The 13,370-nt window shown below is 43.3% G+C and overlaps 1 protein-coding gene across 2 annotated transcripts in view; it reads left to right on the top strand.

The window, feature by feature from the left end:
- ttc12 (tetratricopeptide repeat domain 12) overlaps positions 1-13,370 on the top strand; it is a 33,602-nt gene that overhangs the window by 967 nt on the left and 19,265 nt on the right. The window contains exons 1-7 of one of the 2 annotated variants that reach the window (XM_078426577.1): positions 7-136; positions 1,839-2,038; positions 3,247-3,277; positions 4,027-4,104; positions 6,070-6,191; positions 10,891-10,950; positions 11,960-12,031. In XM_078426577.1, coding sequence (XP_078282703.1) covers positions 3,250-3,277; positions 4,027-4,104; positions 6,070-6,191; positions 10,891-10,950; positions 11,960-12,031 — 360 coding nt within the window. In that variant the 5' untranslated portion in view covers positions 7-136; positions 1,839-2,038; positions 3,247-3,249. Of the gene's footprint in view, positions 1-6; positions 137-1,838; positions 2,039-3,246; positions 3,278-4,026; positions 4,105-6,069; positions 6,192-10,890; positions 10,951-11,959; positions 12,032-13,370 lie in introns of those variants that run through there. The other variant, XM_078426576.1, reaches the window with a different exon arrangement.

Here is a 13,370-nt window from a genome sequence, read left to right as displayed (position 1 = left end):
TGTCACACACCTGCTTTACTGGTGTTTAAATAGGGATGCACAGCTAGTTTAATGCAGTTTAATCGAAAGTTGTGATAGAAATTTATTACATTTTGAGAAGTGTAGTTACGGTAAAAGATCAGAAACTTTTTTCCAGGTGGGTAATGTAAAATACTAGAGCGCACTGTTTAAAGTGAGAAGGTAAAAGTTGAAACGTGCAGGACTAGTTTGTGTTTTACACAGAATGGTAACTGCCTGATGATGGTGGAAGCAGCATTTAAGAAGATATATATCATCACATGAATATGCAGAGAAAATATGTGGGCAGAATTTCATATTTATTTCATTTTGCATTATATTCGGCACATATGATGGGCCGAAAGCCCTGTTCCATGATTCAAAGTTCTAATTCGGTTTTTATTGGGGGTTGCAGGCTGATTTAATGAAGTTTGTATAGGTGTAACACTCCTAATTTTATTGAGTTTTATATTCGGGGAGCACTCCTAATTTTGTGGAGTTGTACATAGGTGTATTCCTCATTTTGCGGGGTTTTAAGTAGCAGGTGCAATGCTAATTTTATTTTGTATAAATTTAATTAATAGAGTTTTGTTTAGGGGATGCTCTCCTAACTTTGTGGAGTTTTACGTCGGAGGTATACTCCAAATGTAGTGCAATTTTACACAGTGGATGGACTCCTAATTTTGGTGATTTTTTTAATAGGGGATGTACTTTTAATTTGATGGAGTTTTATATAAAGGATATAAATTTGTGGAGTTTTATATTGGATGAATGGCTAATTTTATGGAGATTTATATTGGGGCTGCACAATTAATTTTATGGAGATTAATTTAGGGGAGCACACTTGACTTTTATGGAATTGATTTCGGATGGTGAATGCCCAATAATTTGTGTTTTTATATAATGGTGTGCACATGGCTTATTTTATAGATTTAGGATTAGGTGGCCGCATATCTGTAAAGGATGGACATATCTAATTATTTGCACCTTATATGGGTTGTGTACCAAATTTGTAGGGTAATATGTTAATATTAAGATTAATCTGTCATACAAAAGCAGTCCTCTGTTAGGATTTGCTAGAAAAGCAACATTTTTAATTCTATGTAATAATTTGTAAGTTATGTTTATTATAATAACATGTATTTAAACTGTGCCTATTGCAATTGTAACTTGCATCTGCATAAATCGCACAGTATTAGATCCTGTATTCCCTATGTTCCTAAACTATGGCGTTGTCACATAAATCGTTCTGCCTTTTCATCTCTCTCTTCTTGTTTGTTTTTGGTAACCTACTCTAATATCTCCTAGTACTAGAAACAAAGAACTACAGATGCGGGTTAATGCACCAATGGACACAAAGTGCTGGAGTAACTCTGCAGGTCAGGCAGCATACTTGGAGAATGTGTCCTAATATTAGGTCAATTTTAGGTAACCTTTAACAAACAAACCCTCTTCGCTTCTGCTTTTTCTCCCACATCCTCCTCTGTGACCCACCTGCACTCACTTCTCTCCCCCCCCCCTTTCCTACTTTTCTTGCTCTGACTTCACAATCTTTAATTCTTCAATCAGACTATCTCACACCTGCTTTAATCTGTGACCTTTGTTCCAACCATCTGCCTATCAAATCTCCCCCTTGCCTGTGTCCACCTATTACCTGCCATGCTTTGTCCTGCCTCTGCTCTCTTCCAGCTTTCTCCCCCCCCAATTAGTCTAAAGAAGGGTCCTGACCTGAAATGCCACCTATCCATGTTCGCTAGAGACACTGAGTTACTCCAGCACTTTGTGTCATTTAGAGTACAAAATAATTGCTGTAATTCTCAGATTTTATTCTTTATACTCAGCCGATCTGGTTGAAGGAATTAGGTCTGATGACCCTGCAATACGAGACAAGGCTTTTCAAAAAGCAGATGAGAAGTTGCTGAAATGTTCTGAAGAATCTGAGACAGTAGAAGGATGCAAAGTAAAGGTGGATCGGACATTGATTAACAAGAACCCTTCCTCTCAAGCACCACCCCAGTATCCTAATCTTCAAGAAAAATATGTGAGTCTTCAGCTAAATTGGTCATTAGTAAATGATTTACTGTGTTTTATTTAATGTTATAATTCTTGTTCTAATATTTAAGTTTGACAATTGTAATCATTTTAAAATGTCTTTGCACTGACATTTCACCTGGAAACAGGCCCTTTGACCCATCTTTTGTATGCCATCCAAGATGCCTCATTGAAGCTAGTCCCATTTGCCTGTGATTGGCCCATACCTACACCTCTCACCTTAAACCTACAACCTCTTAGTCTTGATTCCCCTTCCCCGGGTTCATAACTGTGTGTGTGTGAATATGCTCCATGTACGTGTGTGAATCTGCTCCATGACTCTGCATGTATGAATTTGCTCAATGACTCTGTGTGTGTGCATGTGTGAATCTACTCCATGACTGCGTGTGTGTGTGTGTGAATCTGCTCTATGTGCGTGTGTGAATCTGCTTCATGACTGTGTGTGTGTGTGTGTGTGTGAATCTGCTCCATGTGCGTGTGTGAATCTACTTCATGACTGAGTGTGTGAATCTACTCTGTGACTCTGTGCGTGTGTGAATCTACTCTGTGACTGTGTGTGTGTAAATCTACTCTGTGCTCCCAGCTCTGCCCGGCTGGACACAGCCCTATGATCGTGGTGGGGTCAGGGGTGGTAGTGGAGGTGCAGGTGGTGTAGGGAGTGATGACATGCAGAAATGTCCTGTTCCCACCGCACAGATGCCAGCAAGACTCTCTCCATGCATACCTCGGTCTCCGAAAAACTCGCTCATATATCTGGGATGTCCCTATGTCGGGTGTCCATAATGTGGGAGGATTTGCAGCTGTCGTTCAATGTTAACCTCGCATTAAAATAATTCTCACACAGGTCCGTTTTGACCTTGAGCAACTGTCTAATAGGGAAGATGTGAAACGCTTGAGGTTTCAGTTTGCTTTAGGGAAAGGCAAACTGGACAAATATTAAATAAACGAAAATGCCTTTATTTATATTAAATCCAAACAAACTTTACGATATTCTAAAGTGTAGTGTTATATTCCTGATTGGTGATTTCAATTATAATATCTTTGCTTCATTGGGGTTCATTTGAAACAAAGTAGTCTCAAGCTACAGTGAGAATCCCACCCCTTTCACTATATTACTAGGTTGCTTTCATTATCTGAATCATCAAGGCGCCCATCTGTTGGTGACAACTAACATTTTCAAAATCCTGTTTCTCACAGGAAATGCAGGGGACCAGGGAAGTGAGCCAAGGTAAGAACGTAATAAAAAAAAGACAGAAATTCCGACAAGTTTGTGTGTACCTCTGGCGTAATCTTTTATTAAAATATCGAAATAAATAACGTGGTCTCTTCCAAAGCAAATTTGTATATTATGTCTGGAAACTAGATTGCAAAACACGGTTTATTATGTGGGATCGGATTTGGTCAAAAATGTGTTTATAATTTGCAATTGAAATGTTGTAGCATGCCTTGTTCTAGAAACATAGAAAATAGGTGCAGGAGTAGGCCATTCGGCCCTTCGAGCCTGCACCGCCATTCAATATGATCATGGCTGATCATCCAACTCAGTATCCCGTACCTGCCTTCTCTCCATACCCCCTGATCCCTTTAGCCACAAGGGCCACATCTAACCCCCTCTTAAATATAGCCAATGAACTGGCCTCAACTACCTTCTGTGGCAGAGAATTCCACAGATTCACCACTCACACACTATTTATAGTGTGTGATACCATATGCCTTGATTATGGCAAATATTCTAAATTCAACACTGAAGCAATTGTTCGTAACTGTGGGTTAGCTACCCCAAGTAGATAGTGTTTTCAGAGTTGGGTAATGAGGCAAATTGATGTGCCCAAATAGGAAATGGTCATTCCCAGCGATCGATACTTCCCAGTACATACAATGTGTCATACAATGTGTCATACAATCTTGGTGCAAACTAATAAACGAGAGGGTTTAAGGGTTTTCATTGCTGAATATGTTTTTGTGGCATGTTTTTAGATAATTTCTTATCAATTCTTGAGAAAGATGCAGAGGAGAGAGGGAAAAGAAGACAAGAAGGTCAAAAGCTAGCCACTGGTGAGCAATTTATCCACAAATCCTCTTGTTTGTTATTTCCTATATTATCCCAGGCCCTATGTAAATTGCAGAAAACACTTTAAAAATGTGGGGAGAAGACAGAAGGAAATGTAATGTAAACTTTTCATCAATGCAGCAATTTTCAAAAGTCAGTGGGTATATTTATTTTGGGCTGAGGGTGGGAGGAAATATGGCTACATAATGACTTTGGTGCTTTTTAAAATGTTTATATACCTTCTATAAAAATGTTGCTTTGTGGATGGCATTGAGCACCAGCAGTTGCCAGTCATCTGTCTGAGGTGAGGAGAGCAAGTTGGGCAGTACCTATGATGCAGCACAAAGGGGGAATTGCTTGGCCTCTTTCACACCCTGTGGTCACGGCATCAATCCCTGAAAGCAGGTCCTTTTGGTCCACTGACCTCCTCGTCCCTCTTCTGTGAGTAGATGGAGAGAGAAGGAGTGAGCAGGTATGGATCTGAGACCACTTCTCCCATTACTAGGGTTCAAAGACAGCAAAGCAGTTTTTCCTGCACCACTAATGCCTTGTGCTAAAATGTTATGTCAAAGGTTCAGTATTGAGATATCCATAATTGCTGCAAAATTATTATTTAGACAGGCCTTATTTATTTGACCTGATTTAATGCAATATTCCTGTCCTATTTCTATATCATTATAACTAATATTTTTATTCAAATCGAGTTCTAGGTGCTCTTAATTTTATAGCTTTAGTGTATCCTTGTTCATGCTCTCTCAAACTTTCATCATTAATCTATGAAGTGGATGGTTTCATCAACAGCTCATTACTACAGCAAACCCCTTGACTATACCCTGTAAGAAATATGACCTACTCCTCCTTCACTCTTTCAGCGACTTCAAGCTGACTCATTTTCGCTCATTCCCAGTTCTGATGAAAGTTCTTCAGCTTGAAATGTTAACTCTCTCTCTTTCCACAATTGCAACTCAATAGCCTTTACTTATTGGTATTGTTTTCTTATTGTCATGATATACTGGAGAAACTTTGTTTGCTTGCTATCTGGTCAAATCATATCATACACAAGTTCAATGGTGGTGCAAAGAGAAAAATGTCAAAGCCTAGAATATAATGTTTCAACTTAAAGCATTACATTTACAGAGAAAGTGCAGATTAAAAAGAGAGTGCAAAGTCTGCAATGGGATAGATTAGGAGATGAGGATGGCACCCTCGGCATGCGGAGGGACCAGTCAGTAAACTGACAGCAGTGGGGAAGAAGCTGTTAGTAAATCAGGTGGTACGTGCTTTCAAGTTTAGCAATCTTCTACCCAACAGGAGAAGCAACAATAGGAAAATGGTCCTTGATTAAACACGTTTCTTTTAGTTTAGTTCAATTTAGTTTTGAGATACAGCGCGGATACAGGCTCTTCGGCTCACCGAGTCCACACCGATCAGCGATCCCCGCACATTATCACAAGCCTACACAGACTAGGGTCAATTTACGCTTATACCAAGTTTACCAACTCAAGCCAATTAACCTACAAACCTGTACGTGTTTGGAGTGTGGGAGGAAACTGCAGTCACAGGGAGAATGTACAAACTCCGTACAGACAGCACCTATAGTCGGGATCTAACCTGGGTCTCCGGCGTTGCAAGCGCTGTAAGGCAGCAACTCTACTGCTGTGCCACTGAGCCGCATTTCCCAAGGCAGCGTGGTGTCGATGAATTGATAGAATCAATGGGGGGAGCTCATAATAGAGTGAAATGTTCCCACAGGTTTCTTAAGGGGAAGAATGAGATATACAATAAAGGCATCGTTGAAGATGCACATTTTGAGGAGCTTTTTTGAAGAGAGATGTAACAAGAGGATTTTTATATAATTTCAGATAGTGAATTTCAGAATATAAATCACTGTGTAGATGTAGTTCTCCCTCTCTGTTACATAGTTTCTATTTCCATCTCTATGCTTTTAATCTTTATATAATTTTCTGCAGCATTAAAAGAGAAGGGAAATGCAGCATTTCAGAAAGAGGACTATGCTACTGCTGTGCAGTACTATACTGAAGGCCTGGAAAACCTTAGAGACTTTCAAGCCCTGTACACCAATAGAGCACAGGTATGTACAAATATAAATAATCTTTATTTATGAAAACAGTTGACAAGGTAGATGTTAATCGAGGTGAATGTCACATACAGGTGTGTATGAATGTCACATACAGGTGTGTACGAGTGTCACATACAGGTGTGTACGAGTGTCACATACAGGTGTGTACGAGTGTCACATACAGGTGTGTACGAGTGTCACATACAGGTGTGTATGAGTGTCACATACAGGTGTGTATGAGTGTCACATACAGGTGTGAATGAGTGTCACATACAGGCTGCATCATTTATTTCCTCGCGGTCACAAGCTGATGCAGGATGATAAAATGAGCTCTTCTCAAGTCTCTGTTACTTGCGCTAGAATGTGGCGGTCAGAACAATGAGATTTGGATTTAAAGGATACTTTGTGTGTCTCAGATATGTTTTAAATCATACAATGAATTACTCCAAAGGGTATTTACCTTGGTTGTTCTGCCAGATGGAGGAATAACTATATTGTGCTAATCTCACAAATAGCAGTCAATTTGCTTCAGGCAGTTGTACTGTCATGAAGATAGTTGTCCAGGACGTTCACTGAATAATTCCAAAGATACTTAAGATTTATCTAAATTGTCAAAAAAGGATAATTGGGGTCATTGATATCAAAGGATCATTTAGGGATGACCTTTCCAATAAGCGAATTCGGTATTCCGACTGAGCATGCGCAGGTCATAGGTCGCGGGGGCATAGAATTGTCGCCAGCTGTTCTACTACGTGTAAACAAACCTTAGTTTCATCCATTATTTCCAGTTTTTCTCCGTATAGGCAAGAAAATACTGTTTTCAAACTGTTAATTTGGTGTATATATGGTTAATTAATAAAAACCATGATGGCGCGGTCCAGTCCAGTCGCCGTCGTGGTAGCTCTGCGGGAACTGTGCGTTTTAAACTGATATGTTTACTTTAAAATTATCCCTAAGTGCTCTAGCGTGTGCTAGCACTTAGCATTAACCAATGTACGACCGGGAAACGCTCGTAAAATTAAACTCGAGCGCTACCGGAGCACTATTAAACAGAAAACTACTCACCGATATACCGATAGAGATCATCAAAGGAGCGCACCGCGGCAGCAGCAGTGGGAGCGCAGGTCCGTGGGAAAGTCGGGAAAAAACACCGAGGGAAGCGAGGGGGGATTCGGAACAGGCTGAGAACCCAAGCCTTGCGTCCACCTCTGCCCAGCATACTTCTGGCCAATGTCCAGTCCCTGGAGAACAAGCTGGATGACCTGAGGGCAAGGACAAGGATCAGATTCCAGAGGGACATAAAGAACTGTAACATCCTTTGTCTGACCGAAACATGGCTGACCCCGCTGGTGCCTGACCAGGTGATCTGCCCATCCGAGTCCTTCACTGTTTTCCGGGCGGACAGAACGGAAGAATCCGGGAAATCCAAGGGCGGAGGAGTCTGCTTCTTGACCAATAATAACTGGTGCAATCCTGGAAATATTAAGACGCTTTCTCGTTCCTGCTCGCCGGACCTGGAACATCTAACTATCTCATGCCGACCATTCTACCTACCCCGGGAGTTCAGCTCGGTGATCATCACAGCCGTCTATATCCCACCGCATGCGGACACCGACGTGGCACTGTCGACCCTACACGATGTGTTGTGTCAACACCAAAACAAGAACCCTGATGCGGCTGTGCTGGTGGCTGGAGACTTCAATAGGGGAAATCTCAAAAAGGTCATGCCCAACTTCTACCAACACATCACGTGTGTCACCAGGGGGGAAATAACTTTGGACCACTGCTACACGCCGTTCAGGAAAGGCTACAAGGCCGTTTCTCTCCCTCCTTTTGGAAAATCTGACCACGCTGCCATTTTCCTGCTGCCGGAGTACAAACAATGGATAGTACGGGAAGCGACAGTGACGAGGGATGTAAAGCGGTGGGCCGACCATTCAGAGGCCATGCTGCAAGATGCACTGAGCGAAGTCGACTGGAACATGTTCCAAGCAAGTTCCAGAGACGTAAATGAGTTTGCGGAAGCGGTTACGGACTTCATTGCCACAATAGCCGATACCATCATCCCCACGGTAAGGGTTAGTATCTTCCCTAACCAAAAACCCTAGGTGGACAGGTCTATTCGCATGGCCTTGAATGCTCGCACCGCTGCTTACAACTCCGGCCTGGCATCCGGCAACATGGACCACTACAAGGGAGAGTCCTACCGACTGCGAAGGGCAGTGAAGGATGCAAAAAGGAGGTACCGGGACAAGATGGAGTCACAGATGGAGCAGCAGGACACCAGGCGCTTTGGCAGGGGCTACGGACTATAACTAGCTACAGGTCCAGCACCCCCTCAACCGGAAGTGCCGGCTCCTCCTTAGCTGATGACCTGAACTCTTTTTATGCACGGTTTGAGACGGGTAACACCACCAGCTCATCGCTGTCTAAAAACAGCACCGAAGGGGCGCTGGCTAGCGAGGCTGGAGGGGGATCCACCCCCGGGGATGTGCACACATTCTCGGTGTCCGAGCATGAGGTGAGGTGGGCTCTGACGCGTGTGAACACGAGGAAAGCTGGAGGCCCAGATGGTATATCTGGGCGAGTACTAAAGTCTTGTGCTACTCAGCTTGCTCCAGTGCTCACCACAATATTCAACCTCTCCTTGGTAAAGTCCGTGGTCCCTGCATGCTTCAAAAGATCCATCATTGTACCGGTGCCAAAGAATGCCTCTCCAGCGTGTTTAAATGACTACCGACCGGTGGCCCTCACCTCGGTTGTCATGAAATGCTTTGAGAGGCTAGTCAAGAAGCACATCTGCGCCCTCCTTCCTCGCAACATGGACCCACTACAGTTCGCATACCGTCCGAACAGGTCCACGGATGATGCGGTCTCCCAGGTTCTACACACCGCTCTCTCTCATCTGGACAGCCAGGGGGGCTATGTGAGGATGCTGTTCATTGACTTTAGTTCAGCATTCAACACAATAGTCCTCAGCAGACTGGTTGAGAAGCTGCTGGAACTGGGGCTTAGCACCCCTCTGTGTGCCTGGGTCCTGGACTTTCTCACTGCCAGGCACCAAGTGGTCAGGATGGGGGAACACACATCTAGCTCCCTCACCCTGAACATAGGATCCCCCCAGGGCTGCGTCCTTAGCCCCCTACTGTACTCCCTGTACACACATGACTGTGGAACCAGGTTCAGCTCAAACTCCATCATCAAGTTTGCTGATGACACTGTGGTGGTGGGCCGGATCTCCAACAACGATGAGGCCTACCGGGAGGAGGTGGCTGATCTGGCACTCTGGTGTCAGGACAATAGCCTCCTCTTGAATGTCACTAAAACAAAGGAGCTGATTGTGGACTTCAGAAGGGCTAAACATCCAAGGACGTACACGCCACTGGAGATAAATGGGTCTACTGTGGATAGGGTGAGCAGTTTTAAATACTTGGGAGTCCGCATCACAGAGGATCTGACGTGGGCAACGCACATTGCCGCACTGGTGGGTAAGGCTAAGCAGATCCAGAGCAAGCAAGATCATGAGGGACCCCTGCCACCCCAGTAACGGACTGTTCCAGATGCTACGATCAGGCAAACGCCTCCGCTGTCACGCTGCGAAAACGGAGAGGATGAGACGGAGTTTCTTCCCACAGGCCATCAGGACTGTCAACTTTTATAACCCCAGAGACAAAATTTTTGTCGACACTAATAGTAACTTATTAACTTTATTTATATGCTGTAACTGTAATTCTTTTTTGTGCACAACCCGCAGGCATTGCCAATTTCATTTCACTGCACATCGTGTATGTGTATGTGACAAATAAATTTGACTTGACTTGATTTTGTAGGGTTTTTTTTGCTTTATGCGGCGAGTTCCCCTCATCTCTCCCCAACACTTTAAGCTGCCGGCGAAGGTTCACCGGAGAGCAGATCGCCACCGACCCAGAGCCAGGACAAGGCGAGAGATCGCAGCGCCCCCTCGCAAACAACAAACTCGAGGAAACGTCCCTCCTCGCCGCCGCCAATCACCCCGGGGATGCAGGGCTTCCGAACTACAACTACAACACTTGTGTCTGTTCTTATTTTGCTGCATTAGAGGGAGACGGGGCTGGAGAAGAGAGTGGAGGAGTGGCGCAGATTTCGCTGACGCTGGGAGAGAGAATGAGAGGGAGAGAGGGAGGGAGCAGCCCCCGCAAGTGGTGGCGTTCCTTCACCGGACCCTCTAACAGCCTCTCCCTCCCCGCGCTCCAGCTCTCACCCTCTGCTCCCTCTACCCCAACTCTCCTCCTCCCACTCTCTCTCTCTACCCCCTCTCTCTCTCCTCCACTCTCTTCTCCGGCCCCTCTCCCTCTAACACTGCAAAATAAGAACAAACACAAATGTTGTAGTTGTTGTTCAGAAGCCCCGCATCCCCGCGGTGATTGGCGGTGGCGAGGAGGGAAGTTTCCTTGGGTTTGTTGTTTGTGAGGGGGCACTGCGATCTCTCACCTTGTCCCGGCTCTGGGTCGTGGCGATCCGCTCTCCGGTGAACCTTCGCTGGCAGCTTCTGGCTCCAGTCCCTGCCGCGGTTCCACGCCTCTGGGTCAAGATAAACTATCCAATTTATTGGTGATATATTTCAAAGTTTTATTCATTTAATGAAAATGCATGCCTAGTTTTATTACAGTTAATTTGCCTAATTTGTGATTTTCTGTGGTAAATGTTTATGGCCCCAAATTTGTATTTCCAGGCTTACAATAAACTGGGAAAATATGAGGACGCAATCACTGATTGTGAATGGGCCTTAAAGGTGAGGATAATTCTATCTGAAGATGGGATTATGATTCTTTGTGCTTCAATTGTCATAGTATTGATTAGACATTTCAATTTTTGCCACTTCTGTAACTTCTTTTCACAATTTGGCGATAATTTTGGTGAATGTACATTGGATCCAGTATTCAGGATCTTTCTGTTGCTAAGCCATGAGAGGGTGAAGGTTAACATTTAGAGACACAAGAGATTGCAGATGCTGGAATCTGGAGTAACAAACAAACTGCTGCAGGAACTCAGTAGGTCGAGCATCATCTATGTGGAGATCCTGCATCTGAGCTGAGAATGGAGAGAGACGATGGCCAGTATAAAGAGAAGAGTGGGAGGGTTCAGGAGGTGACAGATGGACAGAGGAGGGATTAAAGATAATGGGCAGATATAGCTCATCTTCTTGAGATGGGCTTCGTGGTGGATGAGAGGATGATGGGGAAGTGTTGCTGGAAGATAATATGCAAGGACACAAAGGATTCCAGTGCTGGAATCTGACAAATAAAGGTGACATGTCCCTTGCAATAAATATGGGAACTCTCCCCTGTCTCTCACATCCTCTGTCCCCTTCATGGACTGTTCTTGTCCAGTAATTATTTCTCGGTGTGACGCACCCAATGCTGTTATTCATGTTAATTAATCTACTTTGTAATTCTTGTGCAGGTGACCTGATCAGGAGTTAGTGCTTAAATTGAACTATATTTTAATGCACCATAAATAGTGCAATCCAATTTCTAAGCAGGGCAAGGAAGAATCATGTTGCCTTTTCAGTATGACCATGGAAACGTTCATGTCTACAGCACCGTTTCAACTTGTGAACGAGGCTGTATTTGATGGAATCACAGACGGCACAGTGCTGGGGGATCAGTCTCATTTTTGGCTTTCAAAATATGCTGCAACCTACAAGCTAATGGATGACAGGCAATCAAACTGATTCAAGTGGAGTACAGTTACATTATTTTTGGTCATTTAACCTGCTACTCTTTATTTTATGATTTCAGTGCAATGAAAATTGTGTGAAGGCCTATGTCCATATGGGAAAAGCCAACGTAGGTTTAAAGAAATATGAGGAGGTAAGATGGCTTCAGTCAGTTACATTTTCAATTACATCTTTGATTTGATAAATTTGTTATCAGTCATCTTTCAAATGTAAGATGTTCAATTAATTAAATGGAAAGTATGATGGCCAATACAAATAATTTGCTGCTGCTTTTGCCATTTTCCTCCTTTGGTCAAGTAGAGATTGAGTTTGTAATAGATTAAAACCAGTTAACCATTTTTTATTTATTTCTACTTTGGGGTATTCCATAACAGTCTAATCGGTTAATATTCAATTAACCTTTTTTGCTTAATTATTTCACTGGCGATGCATTCATAATACTTTGCTGAAGTGTTAAAGCCTAAACTAGAGGGGAAAAAAGTTTGTTTTTAAGGCCGATTTTTAAATGAAATCAGCAGGGAAGCTGTAGGGCAGATAAATCTTTGATTAAAATTACAGGTTTTTAATGATTCGAGATATAATTAAAACTGCACCGAAGCCTAGATGTTTTCATAATTTAAGTTAGCTTTTTATATCACAACTTTTTATAAAAAATGAGAAGGGAAAAATTCTGATCAGTCAAATTCACGCATGGGTAGTGTTTAAGTGATTACAATTAGACTTTAGTATTTAAGTGTAACTTCACCTGAGCAGCAGAATACTTTGCTTTTTTCCTCCTCTGTTCCCTTTTCCCCCCCGGAATAGGCATCCATTTCTCCCACTAGGCCACCCCGCTTTTCTCCTTCCCCTATCTCCTCCATCTATTTCCCTTCCACTGGCTTCACATTTCATGCTTCTCTCCTTATCTCATGACCTTATGCCATCTTCCCATCTCTGGCCTTTGCTCACTCGTCTGCAAATCAAAAACCTTCCTCATTTGTATCCACCTATCACATGCCTGGCTTTGTCAAACTTCCACCTCTCTTCTGGCTTTCTTTCCCCTACTACAGTCAGTCTGAGGAAGGGTCCTGACCCAAAATGTCACCTATCCATATTCTCCAGAGATGCTGCCTGATATGCTGAGTTACTCCAGTCATTGCATTTTCTTGTGTCTGCAGAATACTTTGTCTACAACATGATATAGTATTCCCATTCTTATAAAATAATGTTATTTTATTTGAGAAACAACAGGCTGTTCAACTAATTTCTGAACTTATAAGGAATGTAGGAAAATAACTGCAGATCCTGGTACAAATCGAAGGTATCACAAAATGCTGGAGCAACTCAGCGAGTCAGGCAGCATCTCAGGAGAGAAGGAATGAGTGATGTTTCGGGTCGAGACCCTTCTTCGGTCTGAAGAAAGGTCTTGACCCGAAACGTCACCCATTCCTTCTCTCCTGAGATGCTGCCTGACCCGCTGAGTTACTCCAGCA

Source organism: Rhinoraja longicauda, chromosome 32 (assembly GCF_053455715.1).
Source record: "Rhinoraja longicauda isolate Sanriku21f chromosome 32, sRhiLon1.1, whole genome shotgun sequence".
Classification (NCBI taxonomy): domain Eukaryota; kingdom Metazoa; phylum Chordata; class Chondrichthyes; order Rajiformes; family Arhynchobatidae; genus Rhinoraja; species Rhinoraja longicauda.
This window is presented reverse-complemented; position numbering and strand designations above follow the sequence as displayed.